The sequence below is a fragment of the Notolepis coatsorum genome (genome assembly GCF_963971535.1).
Source record: "Notolepis coatsorum genome assembly, chromosome: 5".
Classification (NCBI taxonomy): domain Eukaryota; kingdom Metazoa; phylum Chordata; class Actinopteri; order Aulopiformes; family Paralepididae; genus Notolepis; species Notolepis coatsorum.
In genome coordinates, this window is record NC_140169.1 from 178,292,680 (window position 1) to 178,304,473 (window position 11,794).

The 11,794-nt window shown below is 46.5% G+C and overlaps 1 protein-coding gene across 1 annotated transcript; it reads right to left on the reverse strand.

Annotated features, from left to right (window-relative positions):
- Nucleotides 1-460: 460 nt before the first annotated feature.
- On the reverse strand, nucleotides 461-1,090 carry LOC311228474 (ubiquitin-conjugating enzyme E2Q-like protein 1; the record flags this gene model as incomplete). The annotated part of the gene is made up of 1 exon (XM_084314380.1): nucleotides 461-1,090. One exon carries the CDS (start codon nucleotides 1,088-1,090, stop codon nucleotides 461-463), a length of 630 nt encoding a protein of 209 aa, XP_084170506.1.
- Nucleotides 1,091-11,794: the final 10,704 nt, after the last annotated feature.

Below are 11,794 nucleotides of genomic sequence, written 5' to 3' on the forward strand. Positions count from 1 at the left end.
GGTGGGACGGAGGCACCGATGAGGGGGGGGGGGGAAACTAGGGAGGGATCTCGAGGGAGGGGTGGGACGGAGGCACGGATGGGGGGGGGACTAGGGAGGGATCTAGAGGGAGGGGTGGGATGGAGGAAAAGAAATTCTACACGGATGAGGGGGGGACTAGGAAGGGATCTAGAGGGAGGGGTGGGACGGAGGCACGGATGAGGGGGGGGGGGAAACTAGGGAAGGATCTCGATGGAGGGGTGGGACGGAGGCACGGATGAGGGGGGGGGGGGGACTAGGGAGGGATCTAGAGGGAGGGGTGGGACGGAGGCACGGATGAGGGGGGGGACTAGGAAGGGATCTAGAGGGAAGGGTGGGACAGAGGCACGGATGAGGGGGGGGGGACTGAAACCAAAACAATACCATGCATACAACAAAAATAAAACATAGCCCATGTCTAGGGGGAGGTAGGTGGCGCCACTCAGCCCTCCGACTTTGGTGGAGACCTCCAGCCATATCTGTCATGTTTTTTTACCAGGGTCCCAAAGGCGGCCTCCGCCTCCTTCTGGCCGAAAGTTTCCCCACCAGCCTCTTCCACCCTCCTGCTAATGCGACCCTGTCCTTTCATGAGGCTTGCTGCAAACTGCCTCATGACGGCCTCCATTGTATAGGCGCTAGACCAACCACGCGGTGTTAACAGCTCCATGCATATGACTCCACCCTCACTCACGTAACCATTCTCCAACCGCGGGGCGAGTACCCACATGAAAGGCGGATAGAATGGGAAATTTTCAGGGAAAGAGACACTCAGCAATATAAATTCTGTGTCCATTTCTTTCATGTCTTTCCACAACGGAGAGTCTACGTCTACCTGGAATAACCGAACTTCCCAGTCGAAGAGGTTGTCCTCGACCAGTTCCACCGTGACGAAACTGCCGCCTAGTCGTCGGATCTCCTGAAGCTCCCTCATAAGTCTCTGTGTCCGGACCTGGGCACCACGGGGTGCCGGTGGCGGTGCAGAAGGTGCACTGGTCCCCCTCAGCCTGGCGACCGCCCTCGCGAACAAGCCACTTGCTGCAGACTGTTGTCCCGCCTTTTCGCCTTTCACCATCTTTTACTGGTCAAATTAGTCATGCATTAGACAATCTTAACGGTTCGATTAATCCATATGTCTATTATTATCATTTGTTAGTGTTCCAGCCGACCCCAATGCCCATGACCACAGCATGGATCGCTCAGAGAGGGAAAGAGTAAAAGAGAAAGAAAGCAAGGGCAGAGAGAGAGAGCACCTTTAAGGAAAAAGTGGGGGAGGGAGCATTCAAGGAAGGAGGAGGGGTACACTATGAACAAGGAGAGAAGGAGGGTGGAAGGAATTAAGGGAGGAAGGAAGGAAAAGAGAGGGCTGTATAATGTGGGGAGGGGGGGTAAACATACTATGGTCTAGGTGAGAAGGCAGGAGAGAGCGGGAAGGAGAGAGAGGGAAGGAGAGAGAGAGAAGAGGTGGAGGGGGGGGGGCAAACATCCAATATTATTACGTATTTTAATTCGTCCGCAGCGTATTTTCTACCACATTTAACCATAGGGGGGAGAGGGAGATCGAGGGAGAGAGGGAGGAGAGGGAAGGAGAGGGAGAGCGAGCGGGAAGGAGAGAGAGGGAAGGAGAGAGAGGGAAGGAGAGAGAGAGAGCGAGGGAGGGAGACAGAGAGGGAAGGAGAGAAAGAGAAGGAGAGAGAGAGAGAGAGAGAGAGAGAGAGAGAGAGAGAGAGAGAGAGAGAGAGAGAGAGAGAGAGAGAGAGGGAAGGAGAGAGAGAGAAGAGGTGGGGGGGGGCAAACATAACCATAGGGGGGAGAGGGAGGGAGGGAGGGAGGGAGAGAGGGGAGCGAGGGAGAAAAAGAGAGAGGGAAGGAGAGAGAGGGAGGGTGAGGGAGGGAGATCGAGGGAGAGAGGGAGGAGAGGGAAGGAGAGGGAGAGGGAGGGTGAGGGAGGAGAGGGAGGGAAGAGGAAGAGGGAGGGGAAATAAAGAAAAAGAGAGGGGGAAGAAATATAAGAGGCAACACCGTCCTCTGCTGTAATGTTCGTACATCACCCCTATTGCACTACAGTACCCACAACGTCCTGCAGGAGGCGTCTTCACCCTCCTACAACAAGTGCGTCATCAAGCAGCAAACCACCACACGACGTCAAACCGACGTGCTTACTCAATAAAAACCACAACCCCCAGAATCCCTTTATACCAGGAGTTGCTGTCCGCGCCTCCCTAATGTCTCGTATCAGCCACCAAGAGTAGCATCACGCAAGACTTCGTCATGGGAGTTACGTCATGTTTACAAACACGAGGTCTCGTTGCCAGCCACCAAAGTAGCATCACACGAGACTTTGTCACGGGAATAACATTTTGTTTACAAAATTAATCCATTCACACTTCTCACCCCTAACCAATAATTCATTCAATATACACACGTTATACCACATCATCACAGTTACTTTCAACCCTTTCATTCAGCAACATTAGCAACATTAGCATTGGGTAGCCTTGTTTAGCATGTAGCATCGCTTGGTAGCCTTTAGCCACCAGTCATGCTACATGCTCCGTCATTCACAACAGTAGTCACCGTAGCTATATTAGCTCCCAGTATCGCCCGTTAGCCTGCAGCCTAGCTTAGCATTTAATAGCCAGCCTAGCTTAGCATTAGCTTACGAGCTTAAACGGCAATCTATTCCGTTCACCGCAGCATTATAGCCGTCCGCGACGTCAGCGCTATGACGACGTAAACCTTTAATTAGAACTTTGATCCAATGCATGTGCCATTCTACAGATTTAAGCAACATATAAACATTTATACATAGGCCGACTAGTTTGACCCTTCAACCTTAACCAGCCGTCAGCGTCAGCCATTTTTTCTAGCTCAGCTTAGAATGACTTCCGGTTCAAAGGCCTTGTTGACAACGGCCGTAAGAAACTATCTTGACCTCTTCAGCCAACCGTTAGCTCAGCCGTTAGCTTCAGCCATTAGCCTAGCTTAGCCATTAGCCTCGCTACTTAACAGTACCCTAAACACATATCCTAACCGCTTCTAAGTGCATTTTTTTATCCAAACATCGCCCGTATTATGCCAATAGTCCTAACCATAAGTGCAGTTCATTCATTCAACTTCAGCAAGTGCTTTATATACCCCAAGTTTCTGGAAACCGTCTTACCCTTGCAGAGAGCCGCTCCATTCCTGCAAATAGCTCGGGAAGACAGCATTTGTGGGTGCCTTCTGTCGGCTTGAATCTGAGTTTTGTGGCCAGATTGTGCTCTCAGTTTAACCACAAATTTCCCATTCCCCACGTTATCTCTCATCCACAAGCTCAATAGTTCTCTGATTTGGACAAGGGCAAATCAGAGCCGGAATGTGACGGATGCGTCGAAGCAAACTTGCATTTGAGACGTCTCGCAAACGTTAAATGTCTCGCGCACCGATTTCTAAGCAACCGTTCTGTTTGGCAAACTGGCACGAATCCCTCTCACTTGGTCGCGCGCGATCTGAACTAGATACAGACCATCTTAACCTCTCTTGCTGGCAGCCACATTATTGTCTGATGGAGGGTTTGCAATCCCATAACGGCATCCTAGTTTTCCTTCACCAGCCGATCCAGAGCTGGGCTCGGTTTGACGAATGAAACAGGGCCCCATTTTAACCATTCCCTCAACCAACAATGTTTACCACCAGACCCTCTATCATTCCCTGAACGATACTCCTATCCACACCGCCACTGGTCCTGGTTGTTACCCGGGCTGGTACTGTAGTAAATTCGTTACTACCCGTTACTGCTCTGTACTATTCAATCTTAATCGCGCGTCCCTCCAATAACTCCTCTATTTAGTGCCTCACATCCAGACAGTATTGCACGGTCGAGACCAGATCCATTTGTGAGACTTGGACCCTGATCTCTGCCGCAGTCGACATCATCAGTCTGTTAAACACTGTTCCAACCCCGTTCGGAAACTGTCCGATCCCAACCAATTTCAGACACATTCTCTCAGTTCAAAACTCACCGTCAAACTTCGCTGTTTGTTGCTCGGCTGAAGATGGTGAAGAAAACCGTCGCCGCTTGTAGATGAGATTCTTTGAGATCCAGTTGAGTGTCCTTGTCTGGTTCAGTTCGAATTTTCAGCCCGGGAATCACGGGACCACTTAACGTGTATCAACTCAATTGTACCTATAGCTACTAATCGTTCTTTTTTGGAATATCTTACTCTGCGCCGCACACACGTTTGTTCATTCATTTGATTGGCTCCTTGGAAATAAGTCTTGAGACGGAGACAAGCGCATCGGGTTCAAAACAGAACTGTCTGTTTTTAATGAAAACAACAGCTTAAGCATCAGGTTTACAGCATCAATTATTTCTATTCTATCAGTCTGGTTCGCGTCTCTTTTCTCAAACTGGTCGGTGGTGGATTCTCCTGCTGCGTCTCCGTCCGTCTCTGAGTGAGCGTGTTTCTCCGTCAGCTTCACCTGCAGTTTTAAGCAGACAACACCTCCCACTTTCCTGCGCCAAACCAGGGACCTGACTTTCCTATTGGCTGAATTATTTAGAGAAGGTAGCCCTTTTGGTGATACGTCATCCTGTTCTTGAGAAACGGCCTTACAAGGTGACCCTGAAGGGATCTTTCTATAAAAGGGACAATCCTATTTTCTATAAGCGGTTTTACTTCAAATCACTTGTTTTATGAAATGCATTGTTTTATACGGAATTCCATGTTTAGATTACTTTCTATTTATTAACTAGAGTAATACCATTCTTTCTCCCGATTTCTATAGCCTAGTATATAGCTTTTAAGCTGTTTTTATGGATCTGATCAAACAAAGTTCCTCTATAAGTTTAAATTGGTAGTTCTAACTATCTTTTATCACTGTTTTTAACTACTCATGCTCTCTAAACAATAGTCTAATTCTGTTTGACAGCTTACTTTTAACTCTGAATTGATCCATATCTTTCTATTTTAGTTCTAAACTAAAATGGTTTAGTCTTTAGATTTGTTTGTTCTATTGGGCCGAATATTCCTGATTATTTTGTCTTTATTCTATGTATTAGATTTTGTTATAACCACAGTTTTTCCCTCTATCTCACCAGCCAGAGTTTTCTGCTGAGTTTACTGCTTTGTCCAACTTTAGGTTTTTACTTTTGTTCAAATACTCCAGTATTATAATCCAACATCTAAGGTTATTTTATAATGTTTATAGCTTAATTTAACTTTTCCATAGACCAATTTGTTTCTTGTTTAGTGTTAAACTGAATTTTACTAAAGACCACTCCCTTCTAGGCTAATCTTTAATATATATTTATAATACTTTATTGTATAGTTTTATGGTATGGAGAATACGTGAGCCTGACCAGCTGCTTCTGGTCCGGCTCCATAATAAAGAGTTGAGGTCCCTGATTTACTCAGCCAACCCCCCAGGGCTTCCTGGTGCCAACTGCCGGTCAGGCTAGAGTAAACAAGACTGTTGACCTGTCCACTGTATTTTGAGCCTCCAAATGCTAGTTTATTATCCTAAGGTATTTATTCCCTCGCTCAGTACCCTGTTGGTTTCTGTTAAAGATAGTTGAGTTTCGTTAAGCCATCTATTCTCAAAGATAATAAATTACTATCTTCTCCTACAGAATGTGTTTGACAGGGGGGAAAAGGGTCTTTCTCACAGTGGCTATCTGTTTACTATCTGTTTTACCGCTATCCACCCTTAAGGCCTAAACATCCTAAATATCATGATTGGTCTCCTATTTGACTTATATTATTAGAGAAGGCCATTTGGTTAACTGAACTGACCTTGGTGGCCTTCCTATATACTACGCTATGTGAAGGGGGAGGATTGCACTTTAAGCATTTGGTGTCCTGTACTTGTAAACTGGGACTTTTGATTTTAAACAATTTACGACAGTAGTTTGCAGGCTGTTCTAGGCGGAAATGGGCACAGAAACAGGCGTCACGCGATTGGGCGCACATGTCACATGACCAGAAACGTCAGTGGCCAATCAGATCGCACCAGAAACGTCAGTGGCCAATCAGATCGCAGAACGCGAACGCGGAACTGGGTTGGTAAAAAACTAGACGCGGCCGGGAGGCCAGCAAGCAGTGCGTTGCAGTAGTCGAGGCGGGAGATTACTTGATTGGACGAGGAGTTGGGTGGCTTCTTATGTCAGGAAGAGGGGGATCTTTCTGACGTTGCTCAGGAGGAATCTGCAGGTTCTCGTTGTTGCTGCGATGTGAGCAGAGAAGTTCAACTGGTCGTCAAGGACAACACCAAGGTTCTTGGCGGTCGGGGATGCGGTCACAGCTGCATTCTCGACTGTGATGGAAAGGTCGGTCAGGGGGGAGGATTTGGCCGGCAGGTGGAGCAATTCTGTTTTGCTTAGGTTCAGGTTGAGGTGGTTGGTCGTCATCCAGGCGGAGATGTCAGACACAGGCCGAGATCCACTCAGAGACGTGGATATCTGAGAGAGGGAAGGAGAGGAAGAGTTGAGTATCATCATCATAACAATGATAGGAGAAGCCATGAGACGTGATAATGTTACCCAGTGATTTAGTGTAGAGGGTTGAAGAGAAGGGGTCCTAGGACCGAGCCCTGGGGGACACCCGTCCGCAGGGGGCGGGTGGCCGACAGGGTACCTCTCCATGACACTTGGTAGGAGCGGTCATTGAGGTATGATGTCAGCCATGTCAGCGCAGAGCCAGCCACTCCCATTCCTGCGAGGGCCGCGAGGAGGATCTGATGGTTGACTGTGTCGAAGGCTGCAGATAGAAGTAACACACAGGATGATCAATCCCATGGACCTCCTGTTGCAAGACAGCACCAGCTCCCATACTACTGGCATCTACATCCAACTTAAATGGTAGTGCAAAATCTGGTGCCACAAGAACAGGAGCACTACACAAAAGAGCCTTCACATTTTCAAAAGCATTCTGGCAGTCTGGGGTCCATTTAAACTCCCTAGAGGGACTAAGCAGGTTGGTGACCATCCATCATCGTCATTGTCTATTAGTCTGTTTTGTTTGTATATGAAAAAGGCTAAATATATAACTTTTCACCTAAACTTGTTGTGGGCATTGCTTTATTTATCATCTGGTTAATTTATTACGAATTACAACACAATCATCTTTTATGTTACAACCCCAGTATGTCTAGGGGAAGGGGTGAATAACATAAGAGATGATTGTGTTGTAATTTGTGATAAATGAACCAGATGATAAATAAAGCAATGCCCACAACAAGTTTAGGTGCAACAGCAATATACAGTACACAGCAGTACTTAGCAATACATAAACAAATGTGCATTAAAATAGGTGAGTGTGTGGTGTGTGTGTCTGTGTGTGTAGAGGTGGGTGGGGAGCAGCCTTAAATAAGAGAGCAGCCTTAAATAAGAAGAAAGGAGGGGGCCTTAGGAGAAAAGGTTAAAAAACAGGCAAAAGTGAGTGTGTGTATGGTGTGTAGGGATGGGAATTGATAGGATTTTATCGATACGATTCCATTATCGATTCTGCTTATCGATACCCTTATCGATACCTGATCAATTTATAATTTACATAAATAAATTGGAAATGCAACAGAACTACATTTACATTTACATTTAGTCATTTAGCTGACGCTTTTATCCAAGCCATCAGGAAGGGCACAACTCTATCAGCTGAGCAACAATGTTCATCAAAGTGTTGAGTGCTACAGTGTAGGTTCGTTTATTAGGACAAGTGCATGACAGTACGGTTAGTTAGGGTTAGATTTTTTTTTCTTTCATTCAGATAATGGTTGAAGAAGTGCGTCTTTAGTCGACGGCGAAAGATTGGACGTGAGGCGGCCAGAAGATGCAGAGCGTAGGGGTCTAAGCTGGTTAGACTAACAACATGCAACTTGACATTTCTGATTGTCATTTATTGTTGAGCCCCCATGTCAGAAAAATACAAAAACTGTAAAAAATAAAACATTAACTATAGCCTACACTTAAATAAAATAATGTATTTGAGATTCTCTTAAAATGTATTTATTTTTTTATTCTTAAACTAATTTAATCTATTTAATAACAGGTCGTTATTCCTCTGAGACTGACTTCTGTCTCACACACACACACACACACACACACACACACACACACACACACACACACACACACACACACACACACACACACACACACACACACACACACACACACACACACACACACACACACACACACACACACACACACACACACACACACACACACACACACACACACACACACACACACACACAGAGCTCCCTCCCCGGGCCCCTGTCCTATAAGGTATTGGCTTGTGTTGCTACACGGACACATTTGTATGTTGCACCACCTCGGTACTTCCTGGCTTACAGTGTACAGACTTGTAAACAAACACTCCGCCTCTTATTATATGTGAACTAAAGAGTACAAGGTTTACACAACAGCCCCCACCTGCTGTTTTATTGTATTTGTACCTGTACTATCCGCTGTCAGCTGTTTATCTCTCTTTGTGAGCTTGATTAAATAGCGTTAGCTCACGTTACCTAGCGTTAGCTCCGCGGCTAATTTGAGCTCACCCTGAACTAAATCAATGACTAGGTTCTAAAGCATTCAAGTCGTTTTCACTGCACATAGAAGTAGCCAAACAGCGGGAGCATTTCGGGAGCATATTACCAAAACCCAGGCAATTTCGAGCCCTTAAGGAATCAAATAGAGTCTGCCATGGCTACATGCTAACGTTATTGCGCAACTGTAGGAAAAACCTGGCAGCGATAAGGGAATTGAAAGTCACAGGAGCCACACGGTTCCAGGCATCGGCCAATTAGGAACCGGGTCCCAACGGGAACCGGTTTTCGATTCCCATCCCTAATGGTGTGTGTGTGTTACTACTACTACTACTACTACTACTACTACTACTACTACTACTACTACTACTACTACTACTACTACTACTACTACTACTACTACTACTACTACTACTACTACTACTACTACTACTAGTTTCAAGTTTCTTTAATAGTTGTCATACAGAAGTACAGAATACTTTTATACAAAATGCTTCTTACTGTTACGCTCCAGCGACTGTGCAAGACAAGATAAGATAAGTATGAAATAAAATAACATAGTATAGTATGTAAATTAGAAGTAAAAAAATAAATAAAACGAGGTAAAAAAATGAGGTCACAGTGTTCAGTATAGACATATGTACAATGTTCGATGCAGAATAGACGTAACTGAGTTACCATATAATATACAATACACAATACTATGCAGTGTACTAATATACAATACTATATAGTGCAAGGCAGAAATGGGATGAGGTGCAATTTAGGTACAATTTACAGTAGGTGTACGAGTTGTAGTGCAAATCCTTTATCAATAAATATAAAGTGTGTTTGTGTGATCTAAAGTGTGGAGAGTGGGTGCTGCAGTGTGTTGTTTGTTTAAGTGAGTGTGTGCGTGTGGGTGTGTGTGCTGTGTGCATTTGATGGTTGTTGCATATTGTTTATTGTTCGTTTAGCAGCCTGATGGCCTGGGGATAGAAGCTTCTTCTGAGTCTTTCTGTGCTCGCCTTAAGACTCCGGTATCGCTTGCCTGACCGCAGCAGTTCAAAGAGGCAGTTGTTCGGGTGGCTCGAGTCCTTAATAATTATCTTAGCCTTCCCCCTGCACCGCTTGTTGTAAATGTTCTGGAGGGTGGGAAGCCCCCCTCCAATTGTGCGTTCGGCTGAACGTGTCACTCTTTGTAGTCTGCTACGGTCTTGTGCAGTGCTATTCCCAAACCAGGAGGTGATGTTGCCAGTCAGGATGCTCTCTATTGTACATGAGTAGAAGTTCCTAAGGATCTTCTGACTGACTTGGAACTTCCTTAGGCGCCTGAGGAAGTAGAGGCATTGTCGTGCCTTCTTCACAACACTGTCAATGTGTGTGGTCCATGTCAAGTCCTCGGATATGTGGGCTCCGAGGTACTTGAAACTGTTCACTCTCTCAACCGGTGCCCCGTCGATGCTGAGGAGGCTGTAGTCCTTGACCCCCGACCTCCTGAAGTCCACAATCATCTCTTTTGTTTTGCTGACGTTCAGGGAGAGGCAGTTCTCCTGACACCACTGTGACAGATTTTCTACCTCTTCCAGGTAGGCCCTCTTGTCGTTGGCAGAGATCAGGCCCACCACTACTGTGTCATCAGCAAATTTGATGATTGTGTTGTTGTTCCGCTGTGCCACGCAGTCATGTGTGTACAGGGAGTAGAGGAGGGGGCTCAGAACACAGCCCTGGGGGGCCCCTATGTTGAGCGTGATGGATGAGGAGGTGCAGTTGCCTGCTCTTACCACCTGGGGTCTGCCCGTCAGGAAGTCCAAGACCCACTGGCAGAGGTCATAGTTCAAGCCCAGGTCCCTGAGCTTGGCTATGAGTTTGGAGGGGACTATGGTATTGAATGCTGAGCTGTAGTCGATGAACAGCATTCTCACATAGTTCCCCTGCCTCTTGTCCAGGTGTGATGCTGCTGTGTGCAGCACATGAGCTATGGCGTCCTCCGTGGACCTGTTGGGGCGATATGCAAATTGCAGGGGGTCCAGGTTGATGGGGAGGGAGGAACAGATGTAGCCCTTCACTAGCTTCTCAAAGCACTTCATGGCTATGGAGGTGAGGGCTACAGGGCGGTAGTCGTTGAGGCAAGCGGGCGTAGATTTTTTGGGTACAGGGATGATGTTGGACTTCTTCAGACAGGTGGGGATGACAGCCTGTTCCAAGGACAGGTTGAAGATGTCAGTGAATACCGGGGCCAGTTGGTCGGCACAGACTTTTAGGACGCGGCCGGGGATGCCGTCCGGTCCTGCTGCCTTCCTGATATTCACTTTTTTAAAGATCCGTCTCACCTCATGCTCTGTTACCCTGAACACTGAGTCTCCATCAGCAGACCCCCCCCCCCCCCCATTGCCGTGGTTTGTAGGCTGGTGTTGTTATTCACAGCCTCAAACCTTGCATAGAAGGAGTTGAGATCATTTGCTAAGGATATGTCACTGTTCAGCTTGAGGGAGGTGCCTTTATAATCTGTCATTGTTCTGATGCCCTGCCACATGCCTCTAGAGTCAGCCTGTTCAAACTGAAGTTCAACTTTATCCCTGTAACGCCGTTTTGCCTCTGTTACTGCTCTCCTGACGTTGTATCTTGCCGTCTTGTGTTCTTCCATGTTGCCTGTCACCAGGCTGGCGTTGTAGGCTGATGTGCGCACTTTCAGAGCCTCACGGACGGATTTATCTACCCAGGGCTTTTGATTTGGGTAGATTCTAATTGTGGTAGAGGGGATTGTTTCTTCTACCAGAGTACAGACAAAGTCAAGCACCGTTTCAGTGTATTCGTTAATATTGGCTGTGTTATCACGGAATACCCTCCAGTCTGTGCATTCAAGTGCAGCTTGGACTGTCTCCCCTACTACTACTACTACTACTACTACTACTACTACTACTACTACTACTACTACTACTACTACTACTACTACTACTACTACTACTACTACTACTACTACTACTACTACTACTACTACTAGGACAGTTGATGCAATACCATTGGCTTACTCAGTTCTGAGTTCTGGCGCAGTTTCTGAGCGGGTAAACTTCAGACAGGCCGGGTAGAAACTTGTAACCCTGTTTACAAACATTACACAGTGAAAAAAACAGAGGGCACTGTATTGTGATCACAGATTGTGCCTTTAAATGCAAGGTTGGACTTGTACAGTAACCCGTGTGGTGCTCCTGACGGTGGTGATGGGTACAGTAACCCGTAGGGCTGTCTTAAATACTTCGATGGGCATGGC